Below are 18,683 nucleotides of genomic sequence, written 5' to 3' on the forward strand. Positions count from 1 at the left end.
TTAGCAGTTAGAAAAAGGAAATGAGACATAAAAATCAGGATGGAGAATCAGAATGTTTACAGAGAAACTGAGTATGAAAAAAAAAAAATTCATCTCCTTTTCAGTCTAGATAAAAAAGAAAAGAAAAATGGGATGTTCCCAAGTTTTTTTTCCCCATCTTTCAAACTCCTTCATTTATTTCCTACTGTTAAAATAGTAATGATACATTTCTGTCTCTACATCTAATTATCTGCATTCAGACCTGCCCATTTTACAAGTAGAAGAGCTGCAGAAAAGAATTCCCAAAAACTGACTTCACTAATTAACAACAGCATTTCTGGGAGCCCTGAGGTTTGATTTTTGCCTAGCAACAGAAGCAGATATTGTGGATCTGATCATACATCCTTTTACATATGTCAAGACTGATACAGACTGATCTGTATTTGAGGATTTTACACAGCTGGAATGAGGTGAGTTGACAAATCTCGAACTTTCTAGAATAATTTAGACAAATCTTACACTGAAAAACTCTAACAGCAACATAGAGAATAATCTCCTCTTACCTGAAGCAATTCTGGTACCTAATAGATCCAAGAAACTGGGAACCAAAAGGACAAGAATATTTTCTTAACCCTAGTCTCTTCAGGGCCACTCATCCAAAGGGATCAAAGAAAAGTATTTTTATTAAAGAGGAATAACACACTGGGCTAGACATGCACTAACAGAACCACTTCAGTCACAAGTCCATGACCTCAGGATGGAGTAATGGACCATTAATCCATATGGACCATATAGTCCATTTCTATAGGTGCAGAGCACTGACAACCTAGGGAAGACTAGCACACTATCAGAAACAACGAGCTTGTTGTTAAGAGATTAATTGCAAGTTAAGCATTAAATCCAGTACTTAGATTAAAGAGGAAAAAAAAATAAGACACATAGGCTTATACACACCAACCTGAACTCACAGAGCACCTAACTGTTGAAAGTTCAGTGACAGTGCCAAATCACACCCACACAAACATTTCACTACACACACACACAGGGAGAAAATTCATATTTTAACTTCTGACATAAATATGCTGTGTTGAAATTAAAATAATACTGAAGTGTTTTTTACCTGATTCTTTGAGTCTTCGAATCTTCTTTTTGGTAAACTCTACTGAAAAATTTTAAAAGCAACGTACGAACAGGAAAGAGCAGATTCCTTTGCTGGTACAGTGTATATACTGCTTTAATCAACGGCTCTGTAGCCACTAGAAAGAAAAAAAAAAATAATTTGAAACAGTGCTTTTTACTGTTTTGATTTCATGCATATATACTGATTATATGTCCTGTGCGTGCATCTCAAAATATCTACGGTCATCTTTGAAGGCCCAAAATGTTTCACAACTACTGCTAAACAGAATTCTAAGTCATTCCATCACCTTGTTGTGTATTTTATGAAAGAAGCATGTTAATATAGAGACAACATACAAATGAAAACTTCTGAGCTTCCTGAAGGCAACTTAGTGCACCAGGTTGCGAGGTAGCTCAGAATTAATGAAGTCCTGTTTTCCACAGCTGCACTCCACAGCCCTCTTCCCTACAGAAATAAAAACACTCTCCTTTACTCTTCATCAACGGATCCAAAATCTCACTGTCAGTGTCTTCAGTTATCTCCGTACTAGCTATCTTTCTCCCTGTACACATCAGTCTGATCACCTCTCCACATCTTTGAAGCAGCCAGCTCCAAGTCACATTTTCTGATTAACACGAAAACATACCTCCAGAGGCACTGTAGAGCCACTAGAAAGAGAACTGCCAAACTTGCACTGCAACCTGTTCTTCTCTGAAGCTTCAGCCAGCTGTACTTTATCAACAGGCTTAAAACAATGTCTGAGTTCTAACTGTATGTTAAAGTCAGCTAAAACCAGCCAGCAAGTGCAGAAGGTACAGTACACTAACAAGGCAAAACACTTTCTTTAAAAGCCAGACTAAAATATTGGAGGTAAAAATTAAGCGTGAAAAGATTATACAATCCTTTGTTTTACATTCAAACGAACAGAGCAGTTTAAGTTCCATACTCAAAAACAGTTAAAGTAACAGAACAGAGCTACTTCTGCCCATGGAAACCACATTTTAACCAGAATACTCCATACTAGAAATGAGTACAGATCCAGATCAGGGGATGGACACCTTTGGAAAGTTCCAGCAAAAACAAGGAATGTATTTAAGTTACTGTACAAAGACACGCTACAAGAAACTCCTGAAATTGCATGGTCATACTCAATCACACTGCAGGCAGCCATTCAGAAGTTGAAATCTAACAAATCTGTCAACCAAAAAATATATCAAATATTGGAAGGAATTTTGATTGGGATAAACCGTTACATTATTTTGACTTCACTAGGAGCATTAACTCACCCATTTCACAATCCTGGATTTATCTTGGACAGCATTTCCTAACAGCACACTAGCCTACTCTTAATTAGCTAGGAGTTCATAAATTAGCTAGAAATCATATAAAGGTATGAATGTTAACTGAACAACTGTGGTAAATAAATAAATATTCTAAGCACACAGAAGATTCAGCCACCTTCCAATAACTGGAAGCCATGCAGTAGGTAAGTCTTCGCTGATACTCAGAGAGATCTCCTTGTGCTTCCAGTTTGTGCTGTTTGCCTCTTGTCCTGTCACTGAGCACCACTGAAAAGAGCCTGGCTGCACTTTCTTTGCAGGTGTTCACAAACATTTATCAGTTTCCCATGAGCCTGCCCTTCTCCATGCTCTCTCAGCACTTCCTCATATGAGAGATGCTCCAACCCTTCTACCACTTTGTGGTCCTTCATTGGACTATTCCCAATAGCTCCATGTCCCTCAAACTGGGAAGTCCAACAGACACAGGACTCCACGTTGTTTCACCAGTGCTGACAGGAGAAGCTGGATCACTTCCTTCAGCCTGCTGGCAACACTCCTCATGCAGACCAGGATACTGTTTGGCCTTCTTTACCACTAGGGCAAACTGCTAGGGCACAGTCGACCTCCTGTCCATTGAACGTCCTTTTCTGACAAGCCATTTTCCATCTTGGTAGCCCCAGCATGTACTGATGGATGAGGCATGTGTGCTCCCTCTTGTTGAAATGCATGAGGTTCTTGCCAGCCCATTTATCCAGCCTGTAGAAGCTGTATTTCCTCAACACCTAGTAAATGAGGTTTAATCTTACATCTCGGCAGGCTTTTTGTACTGCACAAGGATTATCTAGAAAAAAACAAGGGAAACCTTCCACACAACAGATAAGAGATTTATGAGGTAAACAATTTTCTACTTGCAGCAAAATTCCTGAGCCTTTAAGGAATCAGCAGACAAGATCCATATATACCAATCTTTTGGAAGTTCACTTAAATTTGCAGAGGATTTTGTTGTGGTGGTTTTTTGTTTGTTTTTTTTTTAATCTCATTTCACTTATTTTCTGCAATGTCTAGGAAAAACTGAAGTGCTACTTCAGTTAAACATTTTTTTTCCTATGCTATTCGCAAAGGTCTGGCAGACAAAGCAAAAACCAGTGTTTTAATACAAGAAAAAGCACAAAGCACCTGACTTAACAGTTTTAATAATAGCTGGAAATATATTTCTTAAACAACACCTCTTTTGCTTTAGCTCAGATGGTGAGACAGATGCAACTCTGACTGAGGACTACGATCTGTTTTTAACAGGAGGCTAAATTTTGGAGTGTAGATAGGAATGTTTAGTTACTACCTTTGTTGTCTAGGAGATAGTACTAGACAGATTCCTAACCAAAGAGGATTTGGAAGGAAAAACTTCTAACTGTTGAAATGTATTTCAGGGACACTTGACATCATCTTGTCTTACAACACTAACAGTGAAAACTGTTGCCAAGGGCAAAGCACTTTCCATAAACTCCAGTTAGTCTGGTAGAACTGAATTCCACAGCTGATACACAACAGACCACTGTCACCTTAACATTTGCTGAAAAACTCTTTTTTCTTTAATAAGACTTGTATCAGCCACTGAACAAACATGTCATGCAACATCTTATCTGGATCACAGTCAAGGATTACTTTGGCAAGGCACAGGAGAGAACACACAATGCTCTAATGGTCCTCTAAGTCATAATCAGAATGTATTTTCCCTTAGAAAAAGATCAAAATAAAACACTAAAACAGCTTTCATCAGATCCATCCTGGCATTTCACAGAATGGTTTGAGTTGGAAGGGACCTTAAAGATCACCTAGTTCCATTTTGCCTGCCAAGTGCAGGGACATCTACAGCAGGTTGTCAAAGCCCCATCCAACCTGGCCTTGAGCACCTTTCATGTTACCGGAGAACTAGAACTGTCATATAGCATTACTCAAGAATTCTTACAAGTTACATGAAGGATTATAAATAAGGACTGAATATGAAAGCATCACACAGCTCTCCTCCCTGGTAATTATCTTCTTCCAGTAAACAAAACTCTTTCATTTTCTAATTTCTAAGAATGTCTTAAGAATGTTGCACCAGGCTAAGTTTAGGTTGAATATCAGGAAAAACTTCTTTACAGAATGGGCTGTTCAGCACTGGAATAGGCTCCCCAGGGAGCTGGTTGAGTACCACCCCTGAATGTGTCTAAAATTTGTTTGATGTGGCACTCAGGGACATGATTTAGTAGAGGGTTGTTAAGAGTTAGGGTAGTATTGATGATTTTTAAGGTCTTTCCCAACCTGAGCGATTCTATAATTCTATGATTAAGATGTAAAAGAAGTAAAAACAGAAGACAAGTAAAAAAATTCATTAAATTTTGAGCATCAGCAATATAAAGTTAGCAACATTCCTAAAAATGAAACAATGTTCAGTATTGCGTATGAAAATTCTGTCTATGCAGGTGAATTGAATATACTATGGATGTAATAACCAAGGATATAAGACAGAGTGACCCAGAAACAACAAAACAACTCAACCTTTCCCACTGCACAGATGCCACTTTCGAGAAACTTTTCTTATCTTACCTTTGTTCTGCTGTATTTGCATTAGTCTCCACGTCACACCCAGCAATCTATTCACCTGCTTGCTATTCAGCTTGCTGCCATCCTGGAGAGTATCAGTCACAAATTTCCTTATCATGTCCAGCCAACCAGAATCCGCCTGAAGCGTTGAAGCACTCGCTAGTGAAACCATTATGTCACACAAGGTTAAGTTCAGCAAAAGATGGTCTACATTGTTTGATGATGTCGTACAATACTTGTTGCTAATGAGGAGCAGAAAGAAAAAGAAACATCTGAAAAAATATTCCACATCTTCCAATATGTTGCTACTTTGGCAGGGAAAAATAAATAAATGCCAAAGTTCTAACGCGAACACAAGTCTTCGTATCTGACTTTCACACCATGTTCAGGTAAATTAGTCTCTGTTCTGCCACCATGATGTCTCTTTCTTGTATTTATTGTGGCAGGAAGAATCAAAGCTCTTTTTATCTTGGCCTAGCAGCACTTCTGACTGCCTTAAATAGGAAAAGGAACACTGCAAAATTACTCCTCACTTTCAAATTCTCTTGCATTTCTTTTTCTGAGAAGAATCACACTGTCACTACCACATAACAACAAAAAGCACCGTGAACAGAGAAAAATTCATTCTTGTACCTTTTTACAAACTCCTGTGGAATAAGTAATCTATTTGTCACCATCACCACATCCTACCAAGGTTTGAAGGTCAAAATTGAGTTACCAAGAAATTTATCTGCAGAAAGCTGCAAACAGGAATGCCTACAATCAGAACATTTGAAACTGCATGAAAGTGCAGTTAGTCTTCAATTCAATACAGCAGTTGTTACTATAAAATGAAGTGAATCTCAACCTATGAGCATCATTTACAGCCTGCATAAATGCTAGTAATTTTTTTTCACATTCAGAAAATGTTGACTTAAATGCTACCAGTAGTACTAAGAGAAATTTCTACACCATTTTATGAACTTTATGTACTGAACGGGCAAATTTTAGCTGAAATAAAAGTACTTAACTGGGAGCAATCCTATACCTCTGATATATATGCCCTTCCATGAAGGGAAAACACAGTACATTCATATAAATATATAAACACCAAAGAGGATTTTAATATGCATGCAGATATACATGTACTGTGGAAGACTCATAGCATAAAACAAGATTCCACTTCTACACCACAATTTTCAATAGCACAATTTGCTTTTACTTGGAATCAAAACCGGCTGCTACCCATTTACATGGATTGCAATGGCAGAGAACAACTCCAGAACAGACCCTGTGTGAACACAGTCTGACTTCTGGGAGCTGAAAAGGCAGACAGTCTGCTACTGGCCTAACAAAAACCGTGTACCCACTCTTATGCTAAGAACAGCACAAGTTCGTTCAGTCTCTCCATGCCTACTCCACACTGCCTTCCCACAAAGGTCAAGCACAACGTGACCCATGCACCCCTCTGGCTGTACTCATCCAGCAGATGTGGCTGAAGAAGCATGCTTTAACCATATTTTGAAGCAATTAAGCAGAGAAAATAGAACTATAAAACTAGTCAAATTAGCATGGATCACCATTAAACAATATGCAAACTTAAGATTAAAGCTTCCAATAAAATGCTTTCATTTCTTTAGAACAGCATTTTTGTTTCTACTGGAGGACACTGAGATGACTTCTCATCCAATGCTTTTAACAAGCGGAACCAAAACCCTCTGGTTGCACAGACCTTCCAAAGAGCACACAATAAAAACAGCTTTACCACATCAGAAACTTAATATCAGATAAGACTCACACATATTGTCTCATTTTATGAAACTAAAAGCTGTGACACAACACTGAGTTTATTCTTACCCTTTGCACAAATCTTTCTTCTTGTGTTTTACTGTTTCTTGTAAAGAATAAGGAAAATTACGCATGAAGTGGTGCTTGAAATCAACAAGGTAATTCATTCGAAGCCATACTTCCTATTAAGGAAAGCAGATGACAGAAAATAATAAATAAGTAAAAAACATCATGCACAAACTTGAAGGTTCACAAAACATGGGATACAATTCAAGACTATAACATTTAATCCAAAATGGACTGGTATGTGTTCCTAGCACACACTAATGTGGATATATGCAATATTAAACCAATGTAGTTAAAAATATCAATTTAAAATGCTTTTACATTAGTTTATCAGAGTGATACTCTGAGTTACTCGCTGTGACTGTCTTAAATTTTCCACTAAGACATATTCTGACAATGCCTTCATCTTCCCCATTATTAACACATTTCTAGTTCAAACCCTGATGACTTAAGACAACTTCCATTAAGGAGTCTATTCTTACAGAAAAAGGTTATTATATTCAAAAATAATTGTACCTTGTGGGTTAACAGACACTCCAGTCACTGTTCCACACACACACAAAAGCCTGCATTGCTAGCATATTGGTCAGGCACAATAATCTTTATTTTCAAGTACTAAGAAAATGACCATCATACTATTTCAAAGATTAACAGGCACACTCAGAGCACTTTTACAAAATGTCTCTAATAACCCCTTTGGCTCTTACAGGCTAAGGACTTTTTAAATAAGCAAAACTTTCATTTCCAAACTGAGCTCTATTTGAATACACCTTATATACAAATGTGACTAAAAGGGAATAGAGAGGATGCAATTATAAAACACAGTATCCTCAAAAAATAAGTTATACAGTCATTGTTTTTTTTAAATACCCCAAGGTCACAATGCAATTGCATGTACATAAAATGTCTCACTCCATGACACGAGTACTCCTTTCATGTGACCAAGAGGCAGGTACTTGACAGCGGAGGGCAGCAGCCCTGAAGTAACCTAAAGAAAAAGGTCACAGCAGCAGGCTGCCAAAGCCTCCTTTCTGCCTGCTTCCAAGAAGTCCTGACGAAAGGATGAAAAGGTAAACGGGAACAGCGTGCTTTGTTTGGACACTCCAAATTCATCCCTCAGACAGTGTATGTTGGCTAATACTGGTCTAGTGAGTTGATCCCACAATTTTTTTTCCAGTAATTACTCTGTATGTTCTGTATACAGAACAGTTCTACAATCCTATATGCACACAAAACCAAAGAGCTGTAAAGATGTTCCTTCCAACTGGTCTCAAGAAGCAACATGGGAAGTGTGCACTTTACAAGGTCTTCTGAAGAGCAGCAGAAGTTACAAAAAGGCAATCCATTTACCAAGTAAAGAGACAAATCAGAGCAAAAGTTTCAAGGGTGTTTTCCAAAAATACTTGAGGCTTCAATTTGGTGCCATGGGTGATGCCACCAGTCATGGCACAGCAGTGTAAGTTCTACCAGTCAGTTAGAGGACTTCAGTCCACCAATGTCCCTTACCTTTCCAAAGACTTAGGGTTTGTTTTCACCTCTGCTTCTCCAATGTGTAAAACTTTTCCAAGTGTAAAAAGAATGAACACCTCCATATTTCCTCAGATTTATATTCTAGAAGTTACCTGGGAGATAACGCTTCTCTCCTACAGTATGAATTTCAGTCTTAAAACCTTCCATGCTGCAGTCACTAAGGATTCCTGGAGACTACTGCTGAACTGAGCAATGAATTCACTGGTTTCTTTCCTAAAGACTTTAACACAAAAAAAATCCAAGGCTTTTTGTCTCTTACTAAACAAAATACTTCCACTACATACAGTCACCAACTCAACAACCAACTCATCGGTTTCTGATCAAAACAAGTATGAACTGTCATCATTAATGCCACATTTCAGTTCTCCCTTACCATTTTGTATGTTTCATCGTGCCGCTTTGTGAGCTTCCACAACAAATGTATTATACTAAGCACTTGCTGCATAAGTTGTTGACAATCTGATTCCAAAAGATTTCCGAGAATGGGAGCTGATTGTGCAGGAGATGCTTCAATCCAGCACTCAATCAGTAATGGAATTATTATCTCAATAAAACCTTTTAAATTTTCAGCCGAGGACAGGCCTTTTTCTGCACTGTCCATTACACTTGCCAGAGACCTATATGACAAAAAGCAGAAAAAAAGAAAAAAAGAAAAAAAAAAAAAAAGAAAGATCACACCTTTGAAAACAGTTTAGAGCAAAACCACTTTCCTGCTTTCTTTATACAAAAAAAAAAATATATATAATTTTAACACATAAAACTTGCCTTTTTTCTTGCTAGATATTCAATTTGAAAGGGAGTTCAAACCAACTACAACAAACCTGGTCCTGAGTCTCCCCACAAATATGTGTTTCTAGAACAGTTTCTTACATGTCATTATTTCACTTCCCATTCTTACATGTAGTCTACAGAAAAGGGAGAAATACGACTTGCATTATCATATCACCTTCAAGCAGTAGATGAGATTCCACTGTGCTCAGCAGAACAGAATAAAAAAAGCTTTAAGTCCCTTGAAACAAAATAATTAAACTGACTACAAAGTATTGTCAAACACATGAGGTTTATTACAGTTATTGCTGACGATCATTATTAATAAACACAATGGTTGTTCATAACCATAGAAAAATAGTCAAGAAAAAACATAATCAATTACCACTGTGATGGTTTAAATTAAAATAAAACTCTGAAGAGTGACTAGCTCCTAAAGTTATTAAAATGTCTTGGTAATGAAGACAAAAATTATCCAAAAATGAAGAAATAGATTAAACTAAATATATATACTGAATATCCTAGAAAGTAAGAAAAACAAGCTTCTCAGAACACTTCTTAGTCCAGAAGAGATTATCCACACTGATGGCAAAATTCTGCTCCCAGATAAATTCAGACAATTTATATCCATTCTGTAAAGAAAATTCTTTAAAGAAAGTAACTACTGAAGAACTTCTGCTGTTTTGATGCAATACAAAAGCTTCTGAATGGGTTCCTAAACAACAGAAGGACACCTGAAGTGAGGAAAAAAAGCAACACAGAAGAGCAATAACAACTTCAACTTATAATCGCTGACGCTGCATTCCATGATAATTTTTTCACAAAATGCTCACAGTAAGGAATTCCCCTAATTCTGAACTCCTAATACAGATAAAAATTGTATGCTGGATTTCCCACTAAATCCCTTTCTATTTCAATGATATTCCCAAAGATACTTCTACTTATGAATTCAAAATGAGATCTGAATCACTACCTGCTTTCTTGCCACAGATTGTTTATAAATATTTCAATTTCAGATTGGATTAAAGAGATAAAGCTGCTTTCTGTGGTCATTCTGCAACTTCCAAACTACCCAATTAGTTACACCTTTCCAGGACATTCCCCTCTCCTTCCAAACTTGGCAGTAGCAGTAGCAACCAATGTGTCCAGCCAACTTAATTAAGCTTTGCTCCTATTAAATTAAAGCATTTGATGTTAATTGTCTACCAGCTATAGACATCACAGTGAAGCCATCAGTTTCTTTCAGACTACAAAGTTTAGGTAAGTCCAGGGTAGACATGCAAAGACATGGCAGACAAATCCAATGTGGCCAGTTATGGCTGTCATGAGTCTCCAAGCATCACTGGACAAGAAAGTCAGTATCTGCTGACACCTGTAATTTTACTGAACAGTGTTGTTTTTAATGACCTAATAAGGCTTGAATGAAATAGTATAGTGTCAGTAGTTGGCTAACATAGTTCAGAAGTCTTTTTCTTCATCATTTCCCTGAAAATTATATCTGGTATCACAGCAGATAATATTCTATATGCTAATATTCTATAATGCTAATATTCTTATGAAAAATATCAAACAAAAGCATTTATCTTCATGGTAGCTTATCTGCAACTTAAAAGTAGGAGAGTAAAAGAAATTTTGGAAAGTCAAGGAAGCACAAAAGAAACAGAAAAAAGGAAAACAACTGCCAGCTGCTAAAAATAGGAAGCCACTGGAAATTAGCAATTTTTTTTTCAATTTTGAAGTCAGATTACGGGAGCTCCTCTTCCTTACAGGCACCTCCATCATCAACTCTAGAAGAAAAACACTCAGCTGTATTCCCCACATCTGCCTATTCTGATACACAGGTCACAGCACATATTTACTACGTCGTGTCTTCCACTTAGGCCACTCAAGTCTTCTCCAGTTTACTACGCAGCTTCAGTTTGTCCTTTCTCAGCAGGAACAGATGCTCTACTGTTTTGCTTCAGTACCATTTCCAGTCCGAAACAAGACCTTGGTATCCCAAAATCAAGTTGTGCAGGCTTTCCATTTTCCCAAACCTGAAATGAATTTGATGCAGAAGGCAGCAGTCAGCACATAATGCAGAGAACATCCTATTAGTTTCCTAACTTAAGATTTTTTATTCACATATAGTAGGAAGACGTAACACACAACGAAAAACAATAGTCTTATGATGTTCACTACTGAACTATTCAGCATTCCAAGCTCAGAAGAGATCTACACAGTTTACCAAGCACTGACACTGCTGTTTTGAAACTCTTGTTCTGCAAGCACTAGATTATCTACGATTTGGCACCCCTACCTGTAGAACTTCCAAGAGAAACATAACTTGGCAGCTAAAAATATATATATTATTGGAGATATTTGTACTTTTTAAAGAATAAAGTTAAAACTTATTCCTGCATGTTTTTAAAAACCTCTTGGATGTGGTTCTCAGGGACATGATTTAGTGGAGGGTTGTTAGTTAGGGTACTATGGCTGGGTTGTGATCTTTTCCAACCTGAGCAATTCTATGATTCTACGAGACCTTTTATCATCAGTGCACACACACAATGCAATTATAGCTACTTCTGGTTTGTTTGACTTTTCCCTACCTATAGTTAAGGCTTTACAATTTCTGCATTGACTTCTTCAAAGAAAAATAGAAAAATACACTGTTTAAGATCTTAGAAGTCTTCAAAGAGCATTAAAGCATTAAAAACCTTTCACACCTCTTACTTGAGATCATTTTTGCCCCTGCAGTAATGGTCACAGCAAAGGCAAAAGGAATGGGAATGACTGTCAAAAGCCATTGCTGGGATTGAATGAGAAAGAACTAAGCTTCTTCAGAGTACTAGAAAAGATTTCAGAGAAGGGCCTCATGCTGTAGGTATCTACACTGTTTCTCACAGCAAATCCAAAAGCTAGCAGAATACCTTTTGCTCTTAACATACCGTGCATATCCAGTAAAATAAACTTTATGGGCCCTTTAAATAATAACAACAACAACAACAACAACAAAAGATTACACCAAAACAGTGAGCATATGCAATAAAAAGAGAAATATTCAAGTACCTTGTACAAGTATTCTTTCTCTTTCCATTCTTCTGTTCTGCTGCCATCAGTTTTCTCTGCCAACTTTGCCTTGGATGTTAGCAATGTTTCCTTCTACTCTTCTGGCTCCTCCTCATGCTTGCAAATGGCTTTTTGAAAGTATTTAAAACCAGAAGCGGATCACGATGTTTCACCGAAATCTAGCTCCTCAGAAAAGGGGAATCCAATTCAGGTGACACCAGATGTAAAGTTTACTTTCCTAGACCTTGGATACAATGCACCTTTAACTACTAGAGGGCACAGAACATCACACACTGCGCATCATTCAATGCACAATACAAGAATCCCCTGATATTCTGTGGTCTGTAACTGTATGATGCTGACTGTACAGATGAAATCCTTAGGGCTGTTTTTCACTCAGCTGCCTCAAGACTGGCTTTCACTGCAGCAGATACTCTTGGTTGTGACTTATGCTACTTACAACCACTTTCGTAAGAACAAGCAGCATATTTTATTTAGTTTCATGTAAGTGTCCTATACCTACTGTAAGTAATCCACTCTCTACCAAGAGGAAGCCTAAGAGAATAGGAATGGAACAGTCATTCGCGTGTCACCGGCATGGAGATGGAGAAGATCTGCTAACTCACACTAATACCTATGGCATTAAAAGAGAACACCACTTCTTCTGTGCCTCCTTCAAAGATAGGAGGTAGGCATAATGATGGATTGAACAGTGGGTTTTATATATTTTTTTCTGTCACTGACATCCTTGGGTGAATTTGGTAAAACCCACTTTAGTGTAGTTGGTCTTCCCTAGCAGTAAAACAAGGGTTGTGATTTCTCTTCAAACCGCTTTGAAATCTATTAACTAGAAGTGCTGCGTAACAGCTAAACACCATTTCTTTTTATTTTCAGGTAGATCATTCCAGGTGTTCTGTCACCACGTACGTAACATCTACAGAAGCACATATACATGATGATGGCAACACACAAAGGTACCATAAGAAAAAAGCTGGGGAGGGAATGTTCCCCTCTGGTTTGAGGAGCAGTCGAATAAGGAAGGAGGGAGATAAACAAATATTGTTAGTTATTTCTCCCTAAACTTCACCTCAGACCTACCTAGAGTTACTATAAACCACACAGACCTTTCTGTGACAAAACAAATTATGCCTTTTTCCACTTTCAATATCGTGTCTTGGAAGCAACACCTTTTATTCATAGTGAAGATATAAACTGATGAATTAAGAACACCTCCAACTGGAAACTCAGCAGACATACTATTTTGCAAAGAAGTTACTTTAAAATGAAGAAATTAAGATTCATTTTAACGCTGTTATACTCTCCATGGTAAAAGCATAAAATTTCAGTCAAATTCATTATCACTGTGTAACAAACATATTTACATTTAGTACAGAGAAATCCATTTGCTTGCCCCTCCACTTATCTGACAGCCTGAAATAACTTGTAGTCTTCGGTTTGCAATCCAAGAAAAACACTCAAGAGTTGCTCTTCCAGTAATATTATAATACCATAAAGCTTTAATTTGCTAGCAAGAAAGTTCATTATCTACACACAGCCCACTCATCTGCCAACTATTTCCAGTTTTCAAGCTACTACAGTAAAACTGCACATTACCCTGAATGCCCCAAAAGACTCTTCAGAGGCAATGTCTCAACAAGAATAGTTGCTTTCAACAGCTATAAGCCAGCTTATCATAAATCATTACTGTAGAGCTGACATTAACTTATTTTTGAATTAATGTTTTCTCACCTCAATCTAAACGATGAGTTCATCTTTGGTCGTAAGCCACCATTTTCATACAGATGTATGTGTTGTTGATTATTTGCATGGACCTTCCAGCTAATAAATATCGGGCTCCTCACAGAATGAGGGCTATCCCTTTGCTCTTGAAGTCCCTCATCTTCTATTTCACTGGATCCATCAACCACTGCCTGGAGGAACTTCTTGAGCCTGATAAGTACATTTAACCTCCACTGCTGAGATGTTACTCTGCGGTTTGGGTTAACAGACAGCATCCAGGAAAGTTTCTCTTTGCTTTTCAGTCTTTTTGACAGCTGCTGGTGAGAAATAAGCTCTACAAAATTCTTCAGTAATATACTACTGCGGTCTGTAAGAAGAGCTGGGTATGCTTCCAATAAAACGTCCAGGACTTTCAGTGAATCTTCCTGAATTCCTTCGCTGATGTGAGTCATGGCACTGGAGAGATGGGCACTTACCAAAGGAAAAAACGGAGCAATCTGCTCAGCTCTTATTTTTGAAGCCAAGAACTGAAGCAGGTGAACAGCCGCTCCCCTGACACCAGAATCTTTGTCTGTAAACACTGCTGCCACTTCACTAATTATATTTGAAAGGTGTGCATCAATTAGAAACGGATACTGAGACAGGAGATCTTTGAGCCCAAGGAGTGCATTGTGTTTAACCCCAGGACTATAATGGTGCATCTGAGAAAGTAAATCCTGGAAGAAAAGAAACATATTAGTTATCATTACTACTCTGAGCTTTTTACTTCCTTACCCACGTTCTAGTTCTTTTTTTTTTTTTTTTTTTTTTTTTGCCAAACACTAAAAAATACAGAATCTGTTCTAATGCACTGCTGTGTGCAGAAGCATAGTACTTTCAAAACAAATACGCTATTGGTTTGTGGTGTAGCAATGAACAAATCAGCAATATTCAAAAACAGGAAAAACAAGATACCACAACCTGTTCTTCAGGTAACAAGATAACTTTCATACATAAGTAAACATACAACCCTACTAACTCAGCAGAGGTTTTGAAACCCTGCTCTTATTTTATAATCTCAGACTCAAAAACAGCATTAATCCCTGATACTCAGAGGATGATGCAACTTCAGCTTTCCATTGCTGAAAAGCCTAGCCTTGAGTTATATGCAGGTCCAGCAATTTAAGTCATTTAGTTCAAGGGTCAGCTTAGTTTTGTGTCTCATTGTTTTTTTTAAATACACCTTTTTTTTCTTAGACACTAGTAACTATAAGGACTCAGGCAAATGTCATTATCTGTCATTCAGGATGTATCACCCACCACGTACCTTTATGTTAAGTTTTCTGTTCTGTGTAGTAAGCATTCCATCTTCTTTAAGCTGTTCAGGAATTTGTATGGCCTTTGTTTTGAAAGTGGTATCTGTTGCATTTTCTAGTTTAGGCTTTTTTTTCCCAACTTTTAATTTCACTTTCTGGAAGTCTTCTTGATGTTTCCTTTTTTTAGTCATCCTGATTCTCTGCAAAAAGACATTCAGAATTTCAATGTGATTAAACACATTTTCCACCAAAGAACAGCGAACTGCTGGTGAAAGCTACAGTTTTTACATATTTCCTCTGCATAAACTACTGCAGACCAGACGCTAGGCTAAACAGACCTAAAACCCTTTATCTTCAATTTGGCTGTCTTCACTTTGAGAACAGCTTTACTGAAAAAGATCACTTGAAGATCTTCATCTTCTATTGCTTTATCAGAATATGTAGGAGTTGTGGGTTTTTGCTTTTTTGTTTCTTTTAGAAGAGGTCCTGCCAGTGAAGCAGTTTTTTACACACTGGACACCTGTCAAGGCTAAAGAGCTCAGTGGAATGTCTTATTTCATCTGTACATTGCTTAGCAACTTGATCACAACCAGCATACTCATCTGCACAGGTAAAATCATGGATCTCATCAGGCCTTTGTTGATAACACAGCACACAGGCCCAGGCAAACTTCCATTACTCTCAAAAGTGCAGGCATTAAAGATTAACAATTAAAAGAAAAGGAGAAAAAAAAAAAACAAACAACAGAAAGCTAAAAAAGCACAGGGAGTGAAAAGATGCTGAAAAGCTAAGTCACATTTAATAAGGCATAAAAAATAAGGTGGTAGGGACAGCTCTACTTAGATCACAGTCATACTGGACCAAACATGCAACAAGCAGAACAAATTAAAACCAACACTTTGGTTTCTGCCTGGCCTTCAATACATCTGTACAGATAAGAGCATGCTTAGTTCAGCCAGATCAAAGAAAACATGTTACACCACTGGCTCCTTATCGTGCTTCTCCGGCCACTTAAATACGTCCAAATTCAGTGCCACAGTACTCAACACCACACACAAATCACGCTCTGATTTCCATTATTTAAGACCATGAATCCACAGTCCGATGAGCCCTAGAAGTGGTCGTGGAGACTACAACTATTTAAAAAGGAGAAGGATGGGATAAGTAGAAAGTGGTTACGATGTTTAACATTTCACAGCTTTGTAATAACAAAAGATCATCTAGGCAGCTGGAAATCTGATTGCTTCCCGATCTCACTGCATGCAGCACTTATATCCAGCTTTAAAGGTTTGTGCTGTCAGGCCTATAAACCTGATTACTTTTCAATATAACAGAATCTCTCAAGCTACTCTGCGGGTAACTGGCTTTTGGACATTACTAATATTTGAACACCGTGAACATAAGGTTCAACATTTCAAGATTAATTTTATTGGAAAAAAAAGTATACACTCGTGACTAAACCTAGAATAAAGCGGACATGATCACCACTCACTCTAGGAAATAAAATTTCATAGCTGATTTTTCAATGGACTTCAGATTTGGTAGGTCTGTGCTGCATTACATTGCTTCATATCCACATCACAGCTCTATGTAAGGCCATCTGAAGTTTTTGCACTAGTATTTGTCGACTGAAAAGATTTTTAAAAATCTCAAGTGGTATGTTCAGTTTTGAGCAAGACAGTGAGGCCCTGGAGCGTGTCCAGAGAAGAGCAACAAAGCTGTGAGGGCTCTGGAACACATTCTGGAGAACAGCAGGCCCAGGAGAGACCTTATCTCACTCTACTGTGGGTGAGGCTGCTAGGGAGGCGGTGGGGTCAACATCCATGGAGGTGGTCAGGAACCGTGTGGATGTGGCGCCGAGGGTCATGGTCAGTGGGTGCGGTGTGAGTGGGCTAATGGTTGAACTACATTATCTTAGTGTTTTCTTCCAACCTTAATGATTCTATGAATGCTTACTGCAATGCTTGCTTTAACAGAGACATTAAGGTCTCACCCCACATGACGAAGCATCTGCCTTCCACTTAACATTACCTTTATAAATACAGGCATGCACACACTTGAACAAAATTAAGTTACTTTAAAGGAAAAAGCCTATAAAATATACTCTCTCCTTCTAGAAGGAAGCAGTAGTTTACCTTGCAACGCGAATATTAGAACAGCTAACTTATTAGAAACCTCAACACACCTATTTCCAGCTCTTCAGAGGGAGGCCAGATCAGGAAGAAAACGGTTACAAAACCAGAGCTGTGAGAGCACCGTAGCGGCGTAACAAGGCGCTCGGCACACCCGTGCACGCTGCAAGCACAGGCTGCAAGCACCTCAGCGAGGCTCCAGGCCGGCAGGTCCCGGCGCCGCAGCCCCAGCCGTACCCTGCCGGTCCCCCTGCAGCAGCACCGAGCCGAGCGCACCCACCGCTTTCTACACGAACGCGAAGTACCGAGAGCCACGCGGCTCTCCCCGCCTCGGCTCCGCCCGCTCGGGACGCCTCCAGGCGCTTCCCGGCCTCCCTCACGCCGCGATCCGGCCCCGCGCGGACCCCAGGATGCTGAGAGGGCCGGGCTCCCGCCCCGCCGCCCTCCTTCCCTCCCCGCCGCCGGTACCGTACCCGCCGCCCGACGCAGGCGGTGCCCGCCTAGGCAGCCGCTCGCTCCTCCCGGCGCATCTTCGGCCGCGCTGCGGCAGCGCACCGTGCCGTGAGGCGGGGCCGCCCTCCAGCCGGCCGTCGGTTCCGCGGGTAGCGCGGCCACGCACTCCTCGCGGCGACCGCTTTCCCGCGTAGGGAAGGGGGGCGGTTCACACAAAAGGCGGCCGCGAGAGCGGGGCGGGCAGGGCCACGCCGCCTCCTTCCCCTCTTCCGTCCTCCTTCGCGGGCACGACGACGACGACACCACCGGGCCCCGCGCGCGCCGCCCCAGCCCCTCACTAACCACGCGGCAGCGGAGCCCCCTTCCGCCCCCGAGAGCCTGCCCGGAAACGGCCGCCCACGTGAGCGGCGGCGGACAGCGCGCGCGGCAACAGATAGCGCGCACTTCCTCTCAGGGGCGCCCCCTGCCGCCACGGAGGTCCACTCAACTCGCTTCTTCAAGCGAAAACGATTCATTTTTGGGTTATTGCTTTGTTGTGTGTGGTTCTTTGTAGTGTTAGCTTTCTTGCTAACACTAAGATCGGAAGCACTTGGGTTTTTTTTTGCGAAATAAGCATTTTATAGCACTTTTTTTTTTTTTTTTTTTTTTTTAAACAAGGGTTCATCTTCAGGAGTACACTTGTAAGTTTTTGCTTACACCAGCCCCATAAAGTTCTCAAAGACATTTTCAACTTTGCAGCGACACATAATTTCACGCAGGAAATAGACTTATTTTGCAGTCAGCTGCAGAAATGGTCTTCAAGCAGTCTGCAGGTCCCTCTCTGCCTTCTTCTCTGACCACAGTAGTCAATCCCACCTCAATGCAACTCAATCAGGTCACTGAAGTAATTACATTACACTGTCCCAATTTGATCCTA

The 18,683-nt window shown here is 39.5% G+C and overlaps 1 protein-coding gene across 2 annotated transcripts in view; it reads right to left on the bottom strand.

Moving 5' to 3' along the window:
- The window catches only part of TEX10 (testis expressed 10), a 48,348-nt gene extending 30,186 nt beyond the window's left edge, over positions 1–18,162 (bottom strand). Inside the window, exons 1-7 of one of the 2 annotated variants that reach the window (XM_048940364.1) lie at positions 17,788–18,162; positions 15,194–15,382; positions 13,897–14,603; positions 8,702–8,945; positions 6,802–6,914; positions 4,969–5,207; positions 1,100–1,235 (exon numbers count right to left, since the gene is read on the bottom strand). In XM_048940364.1, the coding sequence (XP_048796321.1) occupies positions 1,100–1,235; positions 4,969–5,207; positions 6,802–6,914; positions 8,702–8,945; positions 13,897–14,603; positions 15,194–15,373 (1,619 nt within the window). In that variant the 5' untranslated portion in view covers positions 15,374–15,382; positions 17,788–18,162. The remainder of the gene's footprint in view (positions 1–1,099; positions 1,236–4,968; positions 5,208–6,801; positions 6,915–8,701; positions 8,946–13,896; positions 14,604–15,193; positions 15,383–17,787) is intronic. The other variant, XM_048940365.1, reaches the window with a different exon arrangement.
- Between the last annotated feature and the right edge of the window lie 521 nt (positions 18,163–18,683).

This window comes from Lagopus muta, chromosome 3 (genome assembly GCF_023343835.1).
Source record: "Lagopus muta isolate bLagMut1 chromosome 3, bLagMut1 primary, whole genome shotgun sequence".
NCBI classification, from domain to species: domain Eukaryota; kingdom Metazoa; phylum Chordata; class Aves; order Galliformes; family Phasianidae; genus Lagopus; species Lagopus muta.